The sequence below is a fragment of the Camelina sativa genome, chromosome 20 (assembly GCF_030686135.1).
Source record: "Camelina sativa cultivar CO46 ecotype springtype chromosome 20, ASM3068613v1".
Classification (NCBI taxonomy): Eukaryota; Viridiplantae; Streptophyta; class Magnoliopsida; order Brassicales; family Brassicaceae; genus Camelina; species Camelina sativa.
This window is the reverse complement of record NC_141899.1, coordinates 6,503,751-6,526,413: the sequence shown is the minus strand read 5'-3', so window position 1 is coordinate 6,526,413 and position 22,663 is coordinate 6,503,751. Positions and strand designations below refer to the sequence as shown.

Here is a 22,663-nt window from a genome sequence, read left to right as displayed (position 1 = left end):
ACCGGCCGGTTCAATTGCATGTACCAGATCTGTGATTTTGATTTGAATTTCTCGCTCTACGTGTGTAATTTTCGTTAATTTGCGGCTTTTAAACGGCTCATTAGTCATTATTAAGCATGATCATAAGTATTTTGGTTCATGTTTACGTAAAACGTATTCTGTGTGCATCTTCTAACCCTTACGAAACCGGATCTGAGTGTTTTTTTCTAAACCGACACTGTCAAATTTTATTTTCTAAACCGGATCTGATTTGTTAGATCCTTTTTATTTTGTGGAGGTTAACAAAGCAAAATGGTGAAGATATGTTGTATTGGAGCTGGTTATGTTGGTGGTCCAACCATGGCGGTCATTGCTCTCAAGTGTCCATCTGTTGAAGTAGCCGTTGTTGATATCTCTGTACCAAGGATCAATGCTTGGAACAGTGATCAGCTCCCCATTTACGAGCCAGGTCTTGATGATGTTGTTAAGCAGTGCCGTGGGAAAAATCTCTTCTTCAGCACCGACGTTGAGAAACATGTTAGAGAGGCTGACATTGTCTTTGTCTCTGTCAACACCCCAACTAAGACACGTGGTCTTGGAGCTGGCAAAGCTGCTGATTTGACTTACTGGGAGAGTGCTGCTCGTATGATCGCTGATGTTTCCGTTTCTGACAAGATTGTTGTCGAGAAATCAACTGTGCCTGTCAAAACTGCTGAAGCCATTGAGAAGATTCTTACACACAACAGCAAAGGAATCAAGTTCCAGATTCTTTCCAACCCTGAGTTTCTTGCTGAAGGTACAGCTATTGAAGACCTTTTCATGCCTGACCGTGTTCTTATCGGTGGTCGTGAAACACCTGAAGGCTTTGCAGCTGTTAAAGCCTTGAAAGATGTTTATGCTCAATGGGTTCCTGAAGAGAGGATCCTCACTACCAACCTCTGGTCTGCTGAGCTTTCTAAGCTTGCAGCTAACGCCTTCTTAGCACAGAGGATCTCATCTGTCAATGCTATGTCTGCTCTCTGTGAAGCAACTGGCGCCAATGTCACTGAGGTCTCTTACGCTGTGGGTAAAGACTCTCGGATCGGTCCCAAGTTCTTGAACTCGAGTGTTGGATTCGGTGGATCTTGTTTCCAGAAGGACATCCTTAACTTAGTCTACATCTGTGAATGCAATGGCTTACCTGAAGTCGCTGAGTACTGGAAACAAGTCATCAAGATCAACGACTACCAGAAAACCAGATTTGTTAACCGCATCGTCTCTTCAATGTTCAACACAGTCTCCAACAAAAAGATTGCGGTTCTCGGTTTCGCCTTCAAGAAAGACACAGGAGACACTAGAGAGACTCCAGCCATTGATGTCTGCAAAGGTCTTTTAGGTGACAAAGCTCGTCTCAGCATCTATGACCCACAAGTCACTGAAGAGCAGATCCAAAGAGACTTAACCATGAACAAATTCGACTGGGACCACCCTCTTCATCTCCAGCCCATGAGTCCCACCACTGTGAAACAAGTCTCGGTTGTTTGGGACGCATACGAGGCAGCCAAAGACGCTCACGGTATCTGCATTTTAACCGAGTGGGACGAATTCAAGAAACTCGATTTTGAAAAGATCTTTGAGAATATGCAGAAACCAGCTTTTGTTTTCGACGGTAGGAACGTTGTGGACGCTGAGAAACTCAGGAAGATTGGGTTCATTGTTTACTCCATTGGTAAGCCATTGGACCAGTGGCTCAAGGACATGCCTGCTCTTGCCTAAACAAACCAAAGCCTTTTCCTTAGCTTATTTTTCTCTCCATTGTTTTCGAAATTCTCATGAGTTTTTCCATATATCTTTAACTATGTTTTGATCAATAATTGTCGCTTTTGTTCTTCGTATTATGAACTCCAACAGAGATTTTTAGGTTTGGTTTTTGTTGGTAATTATGTACCTTGGGTTATCAAAATATTGTAAGCTTTTTGAGTATTATTTTCATAATATACAAGTTTTTCTCTAGTTGATTTCTACTTCAGTTTAGTATTTTAGAACCGAACTTTCCCATACAGTGACTCATGATACAGTATACATATTTGAATGTTCTGTTAATCACTTTTTCAATTGGTCACGCTTGCCACGTCGGATTCTCTTTACGAAACAAAAGGTTGACTTACGCTTTTGAACTTTTCGTGGTGATTTACTAAAATACCCCTTTCAATACTTCACTTCGCTCAGTGCTGCTTATACATATTTCTCTGTTTCTCTCGTTCTCCCGAATACTCAAACTCACATAAACACAAAAGATTCGAGTTCTTTCGTATTCTTCGATAGCCTTAAGCCAATACATTCTTCTCTCTCTACCTTCTTTCCGAGAGAACTGATCCTTTCTTTCTCAGTTTTCTCGGGAAAGTAGAGAGAAACAGAGCACACTCCTTCTTTTTTCGTCACCTCATCTGATAGTTTCTTTTGATAATGAGTCTGGCTTGCGTCTGTTGCATACTTCTCTGCCTCTTCATCATCAACTTCACCGTTAACTTCATATACTTCTTCTTTATCCATAAACCCTGTGTGTTTCGCGCCTAAAAACATGGAAGAAGAACATCAAGATCTCGAAAAACCCATCAATGGAGCTTTGCGACATCTCAAGATCACTCATTCACGAGAAGAAACAGAAGAAACTACGAACCAACAGAGAGAATTCTCTTGTTACTACAGCCTAAGGGAGAATCCGAAGAAGAAGACCCAGGAATCTCCGGAACCGATGAAGAAGACTCTGTTTAGATGCGATGAATGTGGAAAAGGGTTTCGGTATGAGAAATGTTATTCGAATCATCGAGCTGTGATGCATTCGTCGAAGTACCAGAAGGTTTATGAAGAAACTATGATGAGTATGTGTCGTAGCTTCAGTCTTGTGAGGAAGAAGAAAAGATCGAGACTTGTTAGGTACAAGAAGACTTCATTTTCTTGTTCGTTTACTACATTTACTGAGTCGCGTTCTCCTTTTGATGCGAATGAGGAAGAGTTAGAAGTTGCGGATTGTTTGATTCTTTTGTCTAAGAGTAGTCCCAAGTTTGTAGACGGACGTAAGCTTGTTGCTGAAGCAGTAGATGTTACTCCTAAAGGTAGCTCTGGTTTTGGTTGTTTGCGCAACAAGAAACCTCGGAAAGGTGGTGACTTTGAATCTGGGTATTTCAGTAATGAGAAAAGACTTATGGAAAAAGGGTTTAGTAGTTATGGAACAACGAAAGAACCAGGTAGCTTCTTGAGAGACGATAACAGATTGAATCAGCAGAAACGGAGAAAAGATGGTGAATTTGAATCTGTGTTTTTGAGTAATGAGCAAAGACTGCTAGAAGAAGAGGTTACTTCCCCTGTGATATTCAAAGGACCAGCGAGTTTCTTAGGAGATAAACATGAAGTGGATCAGCTGAAACTGTGCAAAGCCGGTGACTTTGAATCTAGGTTTTACAGAACTGAGCTTGGAGTAAGGGCTATGGAGTGTACTGATTCAGATACTGAGATGATAACTGAATCTGATAGGAAGAACGTTGAGCATGAATGCAGGATGTGCAACAAAATATTCTCGTCTTATCAAGCTCTAGGAGGTCATCAGACGTATCATCGGATGAACAAAAGTAAGAACAAGATGGAGGAATTAGTAGAACGTGAGAATGAATCTGTGAGATGCTCAGTGACAAAGAGAAGAAGACACGCAAATGTAGTAGCATCCTTTCAAGGAACTTCAGCTCGGTTCATGCTTTAGATGGTCATAGGGCAAGAGACAACACTCGAAAACAACAGAGGATGATGAAGATTTTGCGGTTCATATTAGTGTTGGAGTCTAGTTTTGCGCTGTTGTAAAGAGCCATTTACTTGGCCAGAACAAAAGAAAAACAGATTGCGATGTTATTTGTTTTTGGAACTTTCTTATTTTTCCAATTATATTCAGTTCTCTGAATTGAAACTGTAGACTAGATAGTTAAGTTTTGAGACTTTTTGCTCTGCTTCTTTCCTCAATTGTTTTTCTTTTTCGAGGAAACTGTCATACATATAATTTTGGTTTCGTTGGGGATTTGTATATATGACACTTAACTCGGGGTTTGATTTCCGGTTCGAGTCAATTTTTTGTTGATATGGAAAAGTCACAATCGAATGTGTCGGTCGGTCTTTGGTTTTTCAACAAAACTTTTTAGCATATAAATGAAATTTAATAAACTACTTTTTCCTGACAAGAAAAACAACTACTTTATTTTTTTCCTAAATGTTAAACGAAAACGACAAGTAGAATTTCGTACGGTATTTTGTCATTAATTTTGAAAAAAAATACCTGGATTACCTATGGTGAAATCGGACCTACCAGCTAAGACTATTATGAAATTTTCAACACCCAAAAAGTATCATCCAACAGCTTAATTTTCTCTTTCAGCACATTAAAATTGAACTTGCGTACAAAATCTAATCACTTGTAATTCACGTCATTTGTTTTGTGGACGACGTCAATTTACTATGTTAGAGTTTTTTTTCTTTTTTTTTTTCGCTTTTAGTCTAATGATTAGTTTTAAGAAAAGTTTTTAATCAGGTTTTTTTTTTTTTTTTTTAAGTGTTCTGATATGTCTAGATGCGATTGTCTAACTTTCAAAATTATTACAACGTTTTGATTTTGACCAAATCAATCAATTATAAATAAAGAAATATTCAGTTTAATCGTCTAAATGTTAAACGTGTTTTGAAACCAGTTTAGACTTTAGTTACAAAATCAAGCTTCTATTTTCATATATATCCGTGTTAGAACACGGGTTGAAATTCCTTTTATTTATATTATAATTTTAAAATAAAATATAATTCATATGATTGCTTTTAAAAGTTTTTTTTGATAAAACATTATGCAAGAAAATCATATGTTAAATATAATACTTGTAAAAAGCACATATTTGTAAGTTTTATATTATAATTTTGTAATTTATGTATGAGAAATAGTTATTTTTGTTATTTGTTTTTATTTTAATTTTTGAACATGTTTGGTGAGAGTGTTTTAATATGACATGTGCTTAGGTAATATTTTATTTTCAACTGCACAATAAGATGTTGGAAATCATGATTAAATGTGATAAATTGCAAGATTTTATTCTTTTTTACGCCTAACAGTATATTTTTATGCCTAACAGTATATATTTTGTAACAATACATGGAATACCAAAGATTTTATTTTGGAAATTATATAAATCATTGGAATATTCTCTTTAAAATGATTCTTTGGAATATTCTTAAGTGTATTCCATAGATTGATCAATTAATCTATAATATTTTTTTGTAACTAACCTATATTTAATCTATAACCTATTTTGTAACCAACTTATAAAAATTATATAGTTTACAAAAAAAAAGTTGTGTACTTCCGTTTTATTATATAGGGGATAAGACGTAGGACATCTCCAACAAGCCCTTAAAACCTCAAATTTGAGGTTTTTCACAATCCAACAAGTTTTTAAATCTTCAAATTTTGAGGTTTTGAATAGTGAAACCTCAAATTTGAGGTTTCACTATTCAGAACCTCAAAGCTACTTTTTATTTTCAGTTTAGTCCTTAGATTTATGTCTTTCATAATTAATTGTATAAAATTTAATTAAGAAAACTTAAGTACACTAAAATAAATTTAATAAACAAAAATTAATTTGTAATATTAAAATCAAAGTTTACAAAATAAAATATAATATTAAAACAAAGTTACAAAAAAAGATACATTAAACAAGATTCTCACAAAATAAAAATACATTAAACAAACTTAAAACAAATTAAAGCAAAGTACACATAAATTACTTATACATTACATATATTACAAGTTGTACCAAAATACCAGTAATTAGGTAAATCGGATCCTGAACCTCTCAAATCACAAAATATTATCCATAAATATTTTGAGCAGATGAAGGTTGTTGTTGTTGCTCTTGAGTTCTTTTTTGTATGATTCTTGCTTTCTCAGATTGCATAAACTCACGTGTATTGTCATCAAGAGAATCTAAATTTGTTAGTAATATCATATCATCTCGTTCTAAATTTGTTAGTAATATCCTATCATCCTGTTCACGTGTATTGATCACATCTGGGAGCATTACGGAAATAATGCTTGATTAATTTGCTATTTCATATGTAACTTTATAAAATTTATGTTTATGTGTGTTTTATTATTATATATGTAATTTCTATTATCATGTAACCTTTATTATGTAATATTGTGTGTTGTATAATAAAATAAATAATACTTTGGATTGTATAATAAATAAAATGTATGTTATATATTTATTTATGAGTTTTTATCATTATTAGTGAATTTTGTAAATATTAAGGACTATTTGTAAATTAATTAGTTTTTAAGAATTTTTTGAGAATTGATTGTTGAAGCAAACAACCTTCAAATCTTCATTTTGAGGATTTGTTATCTTCAAAATGAGAAGAGTTATTGGAGATGCCCTTAGGAAGAGGGGGTAATTGTCAAATTATATTGAATGGAATAATTAACATATATCAGTTTAAGTGTCAATTTTTTATAATTATTATGTTTGATCTAAAAAATTAGTTTATATCAATCAATCAATTTAAGAGGAAAGATGAAAAAGCAAAACTCTTGCTTAGCCATGAAAATAGGTGTGGAGACAATGTTATAATTAGCTCTCTATAAAACAAGCCCTAAACTCAAGGTCAAGACACCCATTTTTTAAAATTATTATTTTTCTTTTTTCATTATAATTTTAGATCTTGAAAAATAAATTATTTTCTTTTTTTTTTTCTTCCCTTAATTTTATTTTAATTTTTTTTTTTTTTGGTTTAGATCCACCGGCAAAATCACTGAGAACAAAAAAAAAAAGCTTCTATTTGTTATTATTCCTCTTTCTCTCATTTGTTTCTAATTTTCATTTCTCTTCTTTCTTCTTAATCAGCTCTTTGATTTTTTTGAATCTTGATCTGTGAGGAAGACGACTCTTTGAATCTCTCTTTCTGCTCAAGACGTGAATTTGAGGCAAACCCATTACGATTCTCGTCGTGTTGAATTTGATTGAAGCAAATCGTCTCCCAGAGGAGTAAGGCGGGAATCTCAAAATTTTGGATTCTGAAATCCAAATGCGGTCTGGGAGAAGACCACAAGGAAGAAGAAGAAGAGCGACAAGGAAGACGGAATTGAGATCGAGAAGAAGCGGCGGTGAGAAATCGGGATCGGAGGAGAGGCGGAATCTGATCGGATCTGATGTTGGGTTTGGGATTGTTTCTGTCAGGAGGAATTAGGGTTTTTTCGGATTCGGTTTCTCTGTTCACTGTGGTGGGGCTGCAGCACTACCAAGTTGGAGGATGCAGCTTCACATATCGCCTAGCATGAGAAGCATCACGATTTCGAGCAGCAATGAGTTTATTGACTTGATGAAGATCAAGGTCGCAGCTCGTCACATCTCTTACCGAACTCTCTTCCACACCATCTTAATCCTCGCTTTCTTGTTGCCTTTTGTCTTCATCCTCACCGCTGTTGTTACCCTCGAAGGTGTCAACAAGTGCTCCTCCATTGGTATATAAATTTACTTCCTTTTTTCATTTTCCTTATGATCATTGTAGCCTAAGTTGTTTCTGATTTTGTTGTCTTCTTCATCTTAACTGGTTCGGATCTCGCCTTTTCTGATGTGTTTTAGCTAAATTTGGGATTCTCTGTTGTGCCTTGTCTTCTCCGTGGAACGGTTATGATCTTCCCTAGCAGCTAGATTTTGGCAGGCTAACAAAAAGTTTCCATTTTTGCTAGGGATTGTACTAGGATAGCCTTTAAGTCAACAGAGTTTGGTTGATTTTGGATTCTTCTTGTTAGGTCCCCACTAATGAATTTTGTAGGATCTTGGTTTTCAAAGACCTGTACTACCCTAATTGTTAGGAGTACATATAATTTTTAGAATCTGTTTCTCACATTTCCCTATCAATGCGTTTTGTTTGATTGTGGAGCTGAATGACAATTTTTTCAGAATTCCTTTCTTTTTGTTTGTTTGTGTGGAGTGAAGTTCTCTGCATTACTAGATTTGAATCAAATTGAATGTCTCTTATGGTATTTTTCACGTTACGTTTATCTATATGCTGTTTGAGGGTATAACGGTTCTATACTTCTATATGGTTTAGTATGTTCATTTGTTGAGGTTTTCCATTTAAGATTGGTGTTAATTTCAATTGAATGATCAACTTCCATGTTTCTCCCCAGTGCTCTTGTGACGCTCTCAATAAAGTTTCTTCCCCTTTTCTTCTTACTTCAGATTGTTTAGGGAGGCGGATAGGTCCACGTCTTCTTGGTAGGGTAGATGATTCAGAGGTGAGTGGTTTCTTTCTTTAGTCGGCTAATTTTCAGTATCTTTTCATATTCTTTAAATGATATATTTTTGTTCTCATGTGACTGTTGCTGCAGAGACTAGCTAGAGACTTTTATAAAATTCTAAACGAAGTAAGCACTCAAGAGATTCCAGATGGTTTGAAGCTTCCCAATTCTTATAGTCAACTTGTCTCGGATATGAAGAATAACCACTATGATGCAAAAACATTTGCTCTTGTGCTGCGAGCCATGGTACGCTTTGTCTAATCTGAAACTGTTTTTGATCCTACATCAGAAGGACATTTGTTTTTGTTTATATGGACAATCTGTTACACTTATCTGCGGCCCTTGAAATTATTAAGTTGGTTTCCTTGTCTGTAGATGGACGAGATCTACTATTATTAATTCTTGTTGCTCTCTAAACTGACCCATATTAATTGGAAGATTATCTTATGTGATATGGTTTTATTTGTCTTTGAACAGATGGAGAAGTTTGAACGGGATATGAGGGAATTAAAATTTGCAGAACTTATGAACAAGCACTTCGCAGCAAGTTCCATTCCCAAAGGCATTCATTGTCTCTCTTTAAGACTGACAGATGAATATTCCTCCAATGCTCATGCTCGTAGACAGCTTCCTTCACCAGAGTTTCTCCCTGTTCTTTCAGATAATACTTACCACCATTTTATTCTGGCTACGGACAATATTTTGGCTGCCTCAGTGGTGGTCTCATCCGCTGTTCAGTCATCTTCAAAACCCGAGAAAATTGTCTTTCACATTATCACAGACAAGAAGACATATGCGGGTATGCATTCATGGTTTGCACTAAATTCTGTTGCACCAGCTATCGTTGAGGTTAAAGGTGTTCATCAGTTTGACTGGTTGACGAGAGAGAATGTTCCGGTTTTGGAAGCTGTGGAAAGCCATAATGGTGTCAGGAACTATTATCATGGGAATCATGTCGCTGGGGCAAACCTCACAGAAACAACTCCTCGAACATTTGCTTCAAAATTGCAGTCTAGAAGTCCAAAATACATATCTTTGCTCAACCATCTTAGAATATATATTCCAGAGGTAAATTTTTTATCCCCTCGTTTAAACTTGCAATAGAACTCACGCGAATTCTAAAATCATTTGCAAATTTCATCTATTTTTTCGTTTGGAATAGCTTTTCCCGAACTTGGACAAGGTGGTATTTTTAGACGATGATATAGTTGTTCAGGGAGACTTGAGTCCGCTTTGGGATATTGACCTTGGTGGTAAGGTCAATGGAGCAGTAGAAACTTGCCGGGGTGAAGATGAATGGGTGATGTCAAAGCGTTTAAGGAATTACTTCAATTTCTCTCACCCGCTCATAGCAAAGCATTTAGATCCGGAAGAATGTGCTTGGGCATATGGTATGAATGTCTTTGATCTGCAAGCTTGGAGGAAGACAAATATCAGAGAAACGTATCACTCTTGGCTTAGAGAGGTAACTATCCTAGAAGCCTAGACTCTTTTGTTATTCTTGATCAGAAATCTCAAGTTACCTCACTCTGTTTGCTTCTGATTATGAGCAGAATCTAAAGTCGAATTTGACAATGTGGAAGCTTGGAACCCTGCCTCCTGCTCTTATCGCGTTCAAGGGTCACGTCCACATAATAGACTCATCATGGCATATGCTTGGATTGGGCTATCAGAACATGACCAACATTGGAAATGTGAAGCAAGCTGCAGTGATCCACTACAATGGCCAATCGAAGCCATGGCTCGAGATCGGTTTCGAACATCTACGGCCGTTCTGGACAAAATACGTTAACTACTCAAATGATTTTATCAAGAATTGTCACATCTTGGAGTAGCAAAGCAGAACGTTTAGATGATCTTGAAGGTTACACTTACAGGTGTAAAAGACAGAGGAAGTAAAAAAGAAAGCAGAGATGAAACACAAAGCCACTGCAGGCAGAGTTTTACTCACTCTGAAAAAGAAGATTCAGAAATTTAGTTTACAACATACATAAGAAACTTTTGTTGCAGCGAAGGGGGAAGCTGCATAAGAGAAAGAGAGAGAGAGATAAAGAATCATTCTTTCTGTAAAATAGAAGGTACCCTTTTTTGAAAATTCTTTCGGGTTTCGATTGGAGAATCCAAATCTTGAATCTTTTTATAAGAAATGGGAAAGATTTGGGTTTTATATTTTTTTTTCTTTTTGGTTATTAAGAGGGGGTCATGACCAGAGCTGAAGCCAGTTGTTGATAAATCAAGGAACATACAATTATACACTTGTTACATTTTTACTCCAAACATTGCTTATTACTACTAATATCATTTGGGTTCATCAGACGCTTTACAAATGTATCTTTCTTTCCCAGCTTCCAAAAGCTTTTCAAGCTGTAGTTTTTAATGTACTCTGTTTATAAATGATTGACAAATAAACAAAAATGAGAGAGCTTTGAATGTAAATTTTTTTGGTATTAATATAATTTTTTGATGATACAATCATACAATCTTGAAAGTAATAAAAAAAAAAATTAAAAAATGGAAAATTTTAAAAAAGGGAGAGAGCATTTTAATTGGCGTAGAGATGGGAAGGAAAGAAGGACAGAAAGGAATGGAACATTTGGCTGCAAATTGATTGATTCTCTCTAAGATCTCATCTTTTTTATCATTTTCCTCTCTTCCTCTCTGCTTTCTCTGAGTCTGTGATCCTTCCTTCTGATTCCATCAAACTCAGATCAGTCGCAGACCCCAAGTAAGACCATCAAATTTTAGGGTTCTTTTTTTTTGTTTTGGGTTCTTATGTGCGTCTTCGATCGGTTAACCTAAATACCCAAATTGAGTCCTATTGATAATTTGTATTGTTTGATTGATTCATGATCATATATTTTTAATAGATGATGATGATCTTTGCGATTCTTCTTTGATTTCCATATTATATGATGGATGTTTTTATAATTCATTCAACTTCATCATCCATTAATCTATTAAAGCTTCAGGTTTCACAAATGTGAATTGAGCTACAGAGAAAAATATTTCTTCCTTTACTGATATTATCACTTCTTAGGCTGTTTAAAAATGTGTTCTTTGTGTGAAACAATTGCTCCTGTGTTTTGATTCATTGCAGATAGGATTGAAGCAACGAGTGTTTCAGTTTAGAGATATTTTTTAAGTTCCCATCTCGGTTGTTGTTGCTTCTTGTTTTATAGTTCTTGTGAAGTCATTGGTTAAGAGAGAGAGAGAGATTTGGTTCGTGGAGATATATGGCAGAGGTGAAAGATCAATTAGAGATTAAGTTCCGGCTAAATGATGGTTCAGATATCGGTCCTAAATGGTTTCCTGATGCTACAACCGTTGCAACATTGAAGGAAACTGTTGTTGCTCAGTGGCCTAAAGGTCAGTTGTATATGTTTCAGACTTTAGAATTGCATTGTAATTTTTTTTTTTTTTTTATTAAGCCTCTTGATAGGTTCAGAAACTCATTGCCCTCTATTGATACTTGAATTACTGGTCTAAAGTAGAATCAAACTAAGAAGAATTTGAAACATAAGTAGAACAAAAGAGAGAGTAGTTTCTGTAGAACTCTTCATCTTTCCAATCCCCAAATTATCGTAGACCAATCAAGAATGTTCTAGCTTCTCTTTAAACTAGATAGGTTCTGTTACTGAGCTAATAAAAGCTACACTTCCCTGCATCACTCCTAGGCTAGTTACATCAGTCCTGCACTAGACTTAACAAGAACACTTTTACACTTCTCCATGGAAAGATGCTAGTTTTGCTTTTAACATTGGTTTTTCGCCTATTGATAATATCAAAGCCTCATTATGAGTCATCGGTGTTATGGTTTTGCTCGGTTATATGATTGTGAGCAGATAAGGAGAACGGGCCAAAGACGGTGAAAGATGTGAAATTGATAAGCGCAGGTAGAATATTGGAGAACAACAAGACGGTTGGAGATTGCAGGAGTCCTGTCTGTAATCTCTCAGGTGCTGTCACCACAATGCATGTAATCATTCAACATCAGGTTATTGAACAAGGTAAAAGCTATAGTTCCTTTATTACTAACAGCCACTAAAAACTTGACTTAAATCGATTATTGATGATTCTGAAACACACTGCTCTTATTGTTGTTGTGGTTTGATCTTTTGTTCTGCTGATTGATTGATGGTAACAAAACAGAAAAGAAGAAGAAGAAGCCTAAAGGTGATGTGAAAAAAAAGAACAAATGTGTCTGTTTATGTTTTGGAGCTCGGTGTTAACAAAAGCACAAGAAAAGTAGAGTTAAAAAAAGCTTGGGAGATTCAGATTCTCTTCTTGAGCCTTCTTCAATACTTTTTTTTTCTTTCTTGTAATTTTTCTCTTTTGTTGGTGACACCATTGGCTTTTTGATCGCTTGAGGTTTTTGGTTTCTCCTAATGTAACTTTGATTCATCATATAAAACCGTAGAATCATAGAAAACTAAACACAAATTTGCACTTACTCTTTCACAGTTTCCCAAGAACATTAAAATATTTCTATCACGCGCTCCATGAGCTTCGTGAGCAAAAAGTGAAGTCGGTAATATTTGATCGGAACGTACACGCCACGCTCTATACCTGCGAGTGGTTAGTTTAGTTAACAGTCGTAATGGGCCGATCTCGTTATCAACGGCCCAAAATTTCGGACAATATATTTGGACGGCTCATATTATTTTGTACTTGGAAAAATCCTATATTTTCGTGAGGGGAACACGTGTCAGAATAAGGTTTAAAGTACGTAGTTGGGCACCTCATCCCGAGAGGGTTCACGAAGCCTCCGGCGTCGTTTAGCACCTTCTTCTTCTACTTCTATATTATTTCTGCTTCACCTTTTTCCCTGGTTCTCGCTGAAACTACACGAGAAAGCCAAAAAAAAGTGTTATCTTTTGCTGATTTCTTAAGTAAACATCTCGCCGTTTTGGCGTAATTGTGCTAAACTACCTGTTGTATTCTATCTTCCTTTATTAATTGTTTGCCGTTTTTTTTTATTCTCCGAGCTAATGGCGACGGCTAAGACGACTGCTACGGCGGCGTTTAGTGGTGTGATCGGCGTTGGAACGGAGACGAGAAGGGTTTCTTCGTTTTCTCATCTTCAACCTTCTGTTGCTTTTCCGGCGAAGCCCAATTCTTTTAAAGCCCTTAAATTAAAGCAGAGCGCGAGGCTCACGCGGCGTCTTGAGCATCAGCCTTTCGTTGTCCGATGTGATGCTTCTTCTTCTTCTAATGGAAGGGTAAAGTCTGAAACTTTAGGTTTTTATTGTTGTACTGGAATTTTAAGTATTCGTTATACTGGATTGCTAAATTGGGTTCGATGTTGTTTGCTTTGTATAGCTTACACAGCAAGAGTTCACAGAAATGGCGTGGCAATCGATAGTTTCGTCGCCTGATGTTGCTAAAGAGAATAAGCAACAGATTGTGGAGACAGAGCATCTAATGAAAGCTCTTCTGGAGCAGAAGAATGGTTTAGCTCGCAGGATTTTCTCTAAGATCGGTGTGGATAACACAAAGGTTCTAGAAGCGACAGAGAAGTTCATTCAACGCCAACCAAAGGTAATGAGTTGAGTGTCTTCTTTTAAGGATTGAAAAATTTGTGGTTATTGTTTGTTTGGAGGCTAATGAGAGTTTTGTTTTTGACTTCAGGTGTATGGAGATGCTGCTGGTTCGATGTTGGGGCGTGATTTGGAAGGTCTGTTCCAGAGAGCAAGACAGTTTAAGAAAGATTTAGGAGACTCTTATGTGTCAGTTGAGCATTTGGTTCTTGCTTTTGCTGATGATAAGCGGTTTGGGAAACAGTTGTTTAAGGATTTTCAGATTTCAGCGAAGAGCTTGAAATCTGCTATTGAATCTATCAGAGGGAAACAATCAGTTATTGACCAAGGTTTGTAACCACATTTGAGCTTTTGATAGTTAATAGTTCGATTGCATATGTAGTTGATGAGAGAGAGTTAATGACCATGTTTGACAGATCCGGAAGGCAAGTATGAGGCATTGGAGAAGTATGGGAAAGATTTGACAGCAATGGCGAGAGAAGGAAAACTCGATCCTGTGATTGGTAGAGATGACGAGATCCGTAGATGCATTCAGATTCTTTCGAGGAGAACAAAGAACAACCCTGTGTTGATCGGTGAACCAGGTGTTGGTAAAACCGCTATTTCAGAAGGGTAAGTTTATCAAAACATAAAAATTTTAAAAGCTTACACATTCGTTTATTGTAAAGTTGTAATGCTAAGAGATTACATCCCCACTTCTAAAACAGACTTGCTCAGAGAATTGTGCAAGGAGATGTACCTCAAGCATTGATGAACAGAAAGGTATTCAAGTACTTATCAAACTGCTTATTTTTCTGTTTTAACAATTTGGACAACAACCGATATAATCATTCTTTTGGTTTCTTTTTAGTTAATATCACTGGATATGGGTGCTCTCATTGCTGGAGCGAAGTACCGGGGAGAATTCGAAGATAGATTAAAGGCTGTACTTAAGGAAGTCACAGACTCAGAAGGCCAAATCATTTTGTTTATCGATGAGATCCATACAGTTGTTGGAGCAGGTATGCAACATCTTTTGATTGTATTGTAAACAGTTAAAAACTTTTTCCTTGCAATGATTTGTAAAGGAAATTTGATTCTTTTTCTTTCAGGTGCGACTAGTGGGGCAATGGATGCTGGTAATCTTCTGAAACCGATGCTAGGTCGAGGCGAGTTACGTTGTATCGGTGCAACAACGCTTGATGAATATAGGAAATACATAGAGAAAGATCCTGCCTTGGAACGTAGGTTTCAACAGGTTTATGTCGATCAACCTACTGTTGAAGACACGGTTTCAATCCTCCGTGGTTTGCGGGAAAGGTATGAACTTCATCATGGAGTTCGTATCTCCGATAGCGCTCTAGTGGAAGCTGCTATCCTCTCAGACCGTTACATCAGTGGCCGGTTTCTACCCGATAAAGGTTGATACTTTGCTATCACCATATGATCTTATTATCTTCTTCATTTAATAGAGAGTGTTACTAACTGATTTGGCATTTTGGTGTTCTAGCAATTGACTTGGTTGATGAAGCGGCAGCCAAACTGAAAATGGAAATCACTTCAAAACCGACAGCTCTTGACGAGCTTGACCGTGCGGTGATAAAGCTTGAAATGGAGAGGCTTTCGCTCACTAATGATACAGACAAAGCTTCCCGAGAGAGATTGAATCGAATCGAAACAGAATTAGTGTTACTAAAGGAGAAGCAAGCTGAGTTAACCGAACAGTGGGAGCACGAGAGGTCTGTTATGTCCCGTCTTCAGTCGATTAAAGAGGAGATTGATCGAGTAAACCTCGAGATCCAGCAAGCCGAACGTGAATACGATCTAAACCGTGCAGCAGAGCTCAAATACGGAAGCTTAAACTCATTGCAGCGACAGCTAAACGGTGCAGAGAAGGAGCTGGACGAATACTTAAGCTCCGGGAAATCTATGTTTAGAGAAGAGGTTTTGGGTAGCGATATCGCCGAGATTGTGAGTAAATGGACTGGAATCCCAGTTTCAAAACTTCAACAGTCCGAAAGAGATAAACTTTTACATCTGGAAGAAGAATTGCATAAACGGGTGATCGGTCAAAATCCAGCAGTGACTGCGGTAGCTGAAGCAATCCAACGATCAAGAGCAGGTCTTTCGGATCCAGGCCGTCCAATAGCTAGTTTCATGTTTATGGGACCAACTGGTGTTGGTAAAACTGAACTAGCCAAAACACTTGCTTCTTATTTGTTCAACACAGAAGAAGCTTTAGTGAGAATCGACATGAGTGAGTACATGGAGAAACATGCTGTGTCTAGACTCATTGGAGCTCCACCTGGATATGTTGGTTACGAAGAAGGCGGACAGTTAACGGAAACAGTTAGAAGAAGGCCTTACTCAGTCATCCTCTTTGATGAGATTGAGAAAGCTCATGGAGATGTCTTCAATGTCTTTCTCCAAATCTTGGACGATGGGCGAGTCACAGATTCTCAAGGACGTACAGTGAGTTTCACCAATACTGTTATTATTATGACCTCGAATGTTGGTTCGCAGTTTATTCTGAACAACACGGATGATGATGCAAATGAACTCGCTTATGAAACGATTAAAGAGAGAGTAATGAATGCTGCAAGATCAATCTTTCGTCCTGAGTTCATGAATAGGGTTGACGAGTATATAGTTTTCCAACCTCTTGACCGCGAGCAGATCAACAGAATTGTCCGGTTACAGGTATGTTTTCTTTTCTTGGAAAAATTGCAAATTTGATTATGCTGGTGACGGTGTTAGAGCCTCCCAAAGGAGGTAACTTTTGGAGGCAATTAGAATTAGGTCAATTAGATAGTTAGATTGGAAGATATTGCTTTCAGATGCTCGTTGATGAATAGTTTGATTCTAATTGCATTCGAAAGATTACTTATTGGCTATCTCTTCACAAAATTGAGAAAGATTAGACTGTATTAATATGGATTTGATCAAAGTTGATGTTTGTTTTTCAAGGAATTACAAAGTTATGTTATCCAAAACCCTCACTGAATATATTTCTTTCTACAGCTGGCACGTGTGCAGAAGCGAATTGCAGACAGGAAAATGAAGATTAACATTACGGATGCAGCGGTTGATCTTCTTGGAAGCCTCGGGTATGATCCAAACTATGGAGCTAGACCTGTTAAGCGTGTGATACAGCAAAACATTGAGAACGAGCTCGCTAAAGGTATCTTGAGAGGAGATTTCAAGGAGGAAGATGGCATTTTGATCGATACCGAGGTCACAGCCTTCTCCAATGGCCAGTTACCTCAGCAAAAGCTCATTTTCAAGAAGATCGAGTCAGAAGCAGCAGGTGCTGAACAAGAAGAAGAGGCTCTCTCAAAACAGAGTAGTTAAAAAGTGAAACCTTTTGGAGCCGAAAAAGTTTCAAGACTTTTTTTAGTACAGAACTTCTAGTGCATTATTACTTGTCACAGGAAAAAAACTGATAATAATTATCTCAATGTGAGTTTATAAAAATCATAAGCTTCTAAGTCATTCCACTGACTGATGTCTCAAAGGTCTAGAGATTATGGAAATTGTTGATCATAATTTGACTGTATATGATGAATGAAGAATCTCTGCAGGTGCAATAGATTTAGCAGAAGTAAACAAATTTACAGGATGTTTCACACATCAATGTTACATTGATTCGGATTGGTCAGTCGTCTCTGAGGCGAAGGTCCAATTTCACGTTCACCCAACAAAGAATTTCTCCTTTTCAATATGTTTTCTTTAGGAAAGTAATTTTCTGCAGAACACAAAAACAGGAAACAAAATAAAATTAGCTGTTGTTGTCGAGCCAAAAAAAAAAAAACAGTTCTGCAGGCATGAGTGGGATTTGTTTAGTACCTTGTTTCTTCTCTGTATGATTGCCATCTTCGCTTGGATTTGCATCCTCTGAATCAGACAAAGGAGCGAGAGTGCAGATACCAAGCAAGTGTCCATTAAGGCAAACAAAATACTCAATGCAGTCTTCATAAGCTTCCAAACGAATGCAGGCACTCTGAGGTATTATCTTAGCTTGTAGCATGCTCCATAACCTAGCTTTACAGTACGGGCAAACCTCGGATGGATGAAAAGGAACCGCCTTGTGAATGATCACTTTCCGGACTTTGGACGTTGGAAAATTCTTAAAAATCCCACGGAACAAACCCACGTCGCCTTCTTCTCCTTGGTCAAGATGCTCACATGGATCACAAACATAGAGTACATCAGTTCTACATTGAGGCGGAAGCAGGCTTCTTCCCAATGTTCTGGAGAACCTGGTTCTGTAAACAAAGTGGCCAGGGATCTGAACAGAGCTATTGAATAGACCGCCTTGTGTACATCCTGAGCAGTAGATGAGAAGCTTCCCAAGGGCTCTCCAGTTACCGTCAATACAGTGACTACCGCTAGACTGCAAATCAAGCATCATTTTGGGGGCACGGGTCTTGCAAAACTCTTTCCATAGTACCCGTTTGGCGAAATCATCAAACCATCTGCATACACAGGAAAATGTTGCGACTAATTTCGGATTCCAATTCAAATGTTGGAACACTAATAACAAGACATCCTCGTTTAAATGGCCTTTGGTGCATTGGCAGGTCGGGGAGTGTGTGCAACGGTACTGCTTTGGTAAAATCATTTCTCTCTACGTTTCAATCAGAGAAGGAAAACACATAGAACTTCCAACTGCAAAGAGATAAATATAGATCCATTAGTTCCCCAACCACTCCAATACATTTGAGATCCATAGCAAACAATTTCTAATGACAAGTAATTGACAGTGTCAAGACAACAACCAAAACATACAGAGAAAATGAAGAGAGAGGGTTGCGGGAGACTCTCACGGGACCCTTGACACACACATGTACAAACAGCAGAGAGTCTCACGGTCCTTAATATGAAGTCTGTTCACATCCGAATATGATAGAAAACAGAAGAAGAGAAGTATCAGAAATGGAGTCACGAATCCTACCTACTACATCACCATCAATAAGAAATGGAGTCAAACTAGCCGAAGACCTTAAACTTCAAGGCGCAACAGATAAAAACAATGTAACTCAGATCTATCTTATAGGACCACCACATCCAAATTTAAAAAATCTAGCTAGTCCGAATCCTCAAACTCATTTCTCTAGTCCCCTAAATGATTAAACACAAATATTACGAAGATGTTTTTAAAAAGAGAGGAACTTTACCAGAACAAAAACTGTGAAGAATCACTTCAACAAACATATGAAGTCTTTACTTCACCAGAAACCTGCAAAATTAGGGCATTTCAATGTTCAAAACATCAAACAAAATACAGAAAAAAGGAAGAGACTTTCATGAAAGGAAGCAACGAATGAGGAACCTCGAGAACTCAGAAACAAAACCCAGATTCCAGAAGCAAACAAACAAGGGACCAATTCTCGGAAAGATATCGATTAAGCAAAGGAAAGAAATCTCAAAGCTTTAATTTTTATTTTTTACTCCATCCAAGTAGCAGAGAGGAACGAAAGGAAAAATTAAATTAAATCCAGGAATGGTACTGTGACAGCCTGTGATATAAGTACACCACAATATCCAATTAAAATATGACACGTATGTTAAAGAATCTAGATGGTCAATGGCGTTTGTAAAGGACGGCGTGAGCGTGGGGTCTGGTTTTTATATTTCATTTGCACTCCCAAACTTTAATAATACTCACAGATTGTAACCATTAGTTACAAAATCTCAAAACATACCCTTTTCATCTTTTAGTTTTTGTTAAGATATATATAATAACGCTCACAAATTGTAGAATCTTATGTTTACATTTACATACAATTACATGCATAAACACCATGAAACAATTACGAATTATATATATGGGTCGAGAGAATAGTATTATCATCTTTGATGTTTTATGTTGTTGGAGAAGACGTCTTTTCTTGGAGAGATATGACAGACTCAAAGGCACCCACTAAAGCCTTAACTTTGCTCTTGCGAGTCTGCGCAAGCTTATTAGCTGTTTCCTCAATCACATTGTTGTACAACAACACTCTTGAGTCTCTCTTATTCTCTGTGTCTTGGTGTTTCAGAACAACTGTCGGTTTCTGTTGTTGTTGTTCCTTGTCGTTGCTGATCAAAATGGTTCCTTTGGTCTTTATTAAGCGTCTCCTACCACCGGATTTTAAGTTTGTGTCAGCTCCGGTGACGACTTTTCCTCTCTTGAACTTGAGCTTTCTTGGACTGTTGTTGCCTTGTGATCTGGAATCTACAATCTTTCCTCTTTTGGTTCTCAGTTTCAATCTTTCCACTTTAGCGGATTCTGCTGAGAGGGCTGTGCTTTTTCCTTGCCTTGTTGTGTTGTTAGTTTCAGAGAAAGACATCATACTCTCATCTTCGTCTTCTTCCTCTACTTGAGAAGATTCATCATCATCAGCTTCATCTTGGCTCTTTGGATCATCAGTAGGTGGTGAATCAATAACACACCTTTGGTTCTGGTCAGTCTCAACAATCTCATCCCCTGTTTCCATCTTAATAACATAGAGAGTTTTCTCTTTAACCAACTCTTTACACTTACTCTCATCCACACGTTTCCTGGTTTTCACTAAAGGAACTCTCAAGCTACTAGTCTCTTTCTTTGTCTTGCAACAACGAGAACAACGTTTTGAGGACATTACTGAGACTCTAAAAGGCACAACTGCCTTCTTTGGTTCTGCAGCTTTAGATCCTCCATTGATCTTCTTTCTCTTCACAGTACTGCGCCGAAGAGCTATCGCTGCTGTTTGTGCAACAGATTTCAGCTTCAAAGCAGTGACACGCCTGTTGTGTTCAACCATCTCCTTAGATCTTAGTAAAGCTCTTCTGCGAGTCACAAAGACCGTCTTCTTCTTCTTATTCTTGTTCTTTCCCTTACCTAACGCCACCTCTTCGTTTGTTGAATGTGCATCATTCTTCTTATTGACATCATCACAAACTCTGCTAGAAAAGCTTCCAACTTCGCTCTTAGTATGATCAGAGCCACCAAAATCACATATTCCAGAACCAAAAGAAGAACTCAACACCGATTTGGTCATCAATGCCTTCTTCCTCAGTGGTGAATCAAAGCTTAGAGTTCCAGAAAAGCTTCTGTCAACAACCCTTTTGAGAGGTGATGAAAAAACTCTTGGCTTGTCTTGAGACTCATGTTTCCTTCCGTATTTGCAGGCATCATGACAAGAACCAGTCGGTGATCTGAGATAGTTAGGAAGAACTTTCTCTTCACTGTATAAAAAACTCAGTTTTCCAGTAGAAATCCTTCTCCATGATCTGTTTACATCCGGTGAATTAGGCAAACGTACGGTCCCCTCAGCCATCAATCAATCAGCTTAGATAGAGAGAATTCAAGGATAGATTCTTTAAACTACAAATGTTAAGAACAAAGAATAAAAAAGGAGAATGTTTTATTTATAAAAATCATAGGACTATCTAACCTTTTTTGATGTAGAGGCTAGAGAAGATCCTCGACCTGAAATGAAAGAAGGATACAATCTTAGCTCTAATTACGAATAATGTTGATATCAAACCATTCAAACCCATTTCAGATTAAAGCAACCTAAACAAGAACCTAAAAGCCATCAACCATCATCATCTCCATAGGAAAAATTAACTTTGTTGTATTTTACCAAATCATGGAACTTTGAATGTCTATTTGTTACATGCTGAATCCAAAGCATATCTGCTAAAATGATTTAAGAAAAAAAAGGCTCTTACAATATTTGAGGTAAAAGTAGAAAAAGCTCTCACCTTATTGTTAATGCAGAGAGGTTTCAGGATGTAAAAAACACCATTCATTGTTTTCTCTAAGGTTTCTTGTTTCGTACGAAAGAGAGAATAACTTTGTTTTTTTTGGGTTTCAATTTGGGGATCTGGCCAAAGAGTCTTCTCCTACGTACTCTCCTCATTTTTCGCATATTTTCTTAGAAATTGTTTTATTCGTTGGATAAGTTCGTTTTTTTAAAAAAATTTTCTTCTATTTGTTATTCGTTATAACTAAATTTTAGAATGACAGAAAAACAAAAAAAACTCTTAAAAGATTACCCTGGCATACTGGCACGTTGGTATATAGATAGTGTGTGTGTGACAATCACATTAATCGGCAAGATTTAGTAGTAGGCTTGCGTGGCCCTTCGCCCTACTTCTGCTAACCAGAAGACTATATAATCATCTAGCGTTGACTAGATTTGATTCTTTCTTTGTTGGTTTTTTTCTTTCTTCTTTTTATCGAATTTTGCCAAAGAAAACTAATCATGCCAAAACCAAACCAAACAAACAAAACACATGAACCAAAAGTATATCGGTTATTACAATCAGAGAACCGGATTATGTAGACAAAATGGAACATTCTCAAAACAGGTTTGGGTAGAAATAGTTGGTTCCACATATAAAAAAATAGCCTAGAAAGATCATCTTGGCGTGTCGAACTCAAAAAACAAAAGAGATATATACATGTCGTCTTCAAAAATCTCCGATATATGCCAACGTTAATAATAAAAAATCGTTATTTTTTTTTTCACTATTCTATTGATAATTGAGGGTCTATAGAAGGGGAATGTCGACCAACCAGATACCATCAGTGTCACGTTCCAATTGCCATTTTCTGTGCCACTTTGTTTGGTCCCTACGGTTTTTTTTTCTTCTTCTCCTTGCTTTTTTGCATACATACAAGCCTCAAGTACATCAAATAAATGAATAAACACATTGAACAGACTTATTCGCACATGGCCTTCTTGTTTTTATCCACTTTGCTCGATAAGAGAAAATGAAACAATATTCCAATATTTCGCTATATTTTTTTTCTTGAGAAAAATATGTATTGTTACGTTACGTACCTTATTTTAAAAGATGTCAGATAAAAAACAAGTATTTGCAATAT

General features: G+C 37.0%; 6 protein-coding genes and 1 pseudogene across 13 annotated transcripts in view; 5 read left to right on the top strand and 2 right to left on the bottom strand.

Moving 5' to 3' along the window:
* Nucleotides 1-22,663, top strand: part of LOC104769790 (UDP-glucose 6-dehydrogenase 3 pseudogene) — a 94,969-nt pseudogene that overhangs the window by 476 nt on the left and 71,830 nt on the right. For 2 of the 3 annotated variants that reach the window (XR_015592876.1, XR_015592877.1), the window contains exon 2: nt 278-1,971. The product of XR_015592876.1 is annotated as a UDP-glucose 6-dehydrogenase 3 pseudogene, transcript variant X1 (transcript). Of the gene's footprint in view, nt 1-277; nt 1,972-22,663 lie in introns of those variants that run through there. The other variant, XR_015592878.1, reaches the window with a different exon arrangement.
* LOC104772269 (uncharacterized) lies at nt 2,237-4,056 on the top strand. The gene has a single exon (XM_010496903.3). The coding sequence runs from the start codon at nt 2,540-2,542 to the stop codon at nt 3,713-3,715; it is 1,176 nt and encodes a 391-aa protein (XP_010495205.2). The 5' UTR covers nt 2,237-2,539; the 3' UTR covers nt 3,716-4,056.
* LOC104769789 (putative galacturonosyltransferase 14) lies at nt 6,560-10,601 on the top strand. Its single transcript, XM_010494085.2, has 6 exons — nt 6,560-7,504; nt 8,229-8,284; nt 8,378-8,533; nt 8,765-9,355; nt 9,450-9,752; nt 9,841-10,601. The coding sequence occupies exons 1-6, from the start codon at nt 7,294-7,296 to the stop codon at nt 10,120-10,122; spliced, it is 1,599 nt and encodes a 532-aa protein (XP_010492387.1). The 5' UTR covers nt 6,560-7,293; the 3' UTR covers nt 10,123-10,601.
* On the top strand, nt 10,649-12,737 carry LOC104769788 (membrane-anchored ubiquitin-fold protein 2-like). 2 transcript variants are annotated; one of them, XM_010494083.3, is made up of 4 exons: nt 10,649-11,012; nt 11,467-11,653; nt 12,130-12,294; nt 12,437-12,737. In XM_010494083.3, the coding sequence occupies exons 2-4, from the start codon at nt 11,521-11,523 to the stop codon at nt 12,514-12,516; spliced, it is 378 nt and encodes a 125-aa protein (XP_010492385.1). In that variant the 5' UTR covers nt 10,649-11,012; nt 11,467-11,520; the 3' UTR covers nt 12,517-12,737. The 2 variants fall into 2 exon arrangements, with proteins under 2 accessions (XP_010492385.1, XP_010492386.1); XM_010494084.3 differs by having other exon boundaries at nt 10,764-11,012; nt 11,385-11,653.
* On the top strand, nt 12,954-17,295 carry LOC104769786 (chaperone protein ClpB3, chloroplastic). 2 transcript variants are annotated; one of them, XM_087504973.1, is made up of 10 exons: nt 12,954-13,176; nt 13,273-13,506; nt 13,607-13,825; nt 13,916-14,153; nt 14,241-14,436; nt 14,532-14,586; nt 14,675-14,825; nt 14,916-15,224; nt 15,314-16,503; nt 16,825-17,295. In XM_087504973.1, the coding sequence occupies exons 2-10, from the start codon at nt 13,276-13,278 to the stop codon at nt 17,152-17,154; spliced, it is 2,919 nt and encodes a 972-aa protein (XP_087361099.1). In that variant the 5' UTR covers nt 12,954-13,176; nt 13,273-13,275; the 3' UTR covers nt 17,155-17,295. The 2 variants fall into 2 exon arrangements, with proteins under 2 accessions (XP_087361099.1, XP_087361097.1); XM_087504971.1 differs by having other exon boundaries at nt 12,954-13,506.
* On the bottom strand, nt 17,226-19,308 carry LOC104769787 (EID1-like F-box protein 1). Of its 2 annotated transcripts, XM_010494082.3 has the most exons (5): nt 19,136-19,304; nt 18,981-19,042; nt 18,592-18,689; nt 17,650-18,471; nt 17,226-17,548 (listed from the first exon to the last, which is right to left on the bottom strand). In XM_010494082.3, the coding sequence occupies exons 4-5, from the start codon at nt 18,422-18,424 to the stop codon at nt 17,427-17,429; spliced, it is 897 nt and encodes a 298-aa protein (XP_010492384.1). In that variant the 5' UTR covers nt 18,425-18,471; nt 18,592-18,689; nt 18,981-19,042; nt 19,136-19,304; the 3' UTR covers nt 17,226-17,426. The 2 variants fall into 2 exon arrangements, with proteins under 2 accessions (XP_010492384.1, XP_010492383.1); XM_010494081.3 differs by lacking the exon at nt 18,592-18,689 and having other exon boundaries at nt 19,136-19,308.
* On the bottom strand, nt 19,525-21,643 carry LOC104769784 (uncharacterized). 2 transcript variants are annotated; one of them, XM_019242162.2, is made up of 3 exons: nt 21,535-21,643; nt 21,222-21,256; nt 19,525-21,151 (listed from the first exon to the last, which is right to left on the bottom strand). In XM_019242162.2, the coding sequence occupies exon 3, from the start codon at nt 21,102-21,104 to the stop codon at nt 19,668-19,670; it is 1,437 nt and encodes a 478-aa protein (XP_019097707.2). In that variant the 5' UTR covers nt 21,105-21,151; nt 21,222-21,256; nt 21,535-21,643; the 3' UTR covers nt 19,525-19,667. The 2 variants fall into 2 exon arrangements, with proteins under 2 accessions (XP_019097707.2, XP_087361106.1); XM_087504980.1 differs by having other exon boundaries at nt 19,525-21,115; nt 21,535-21,634.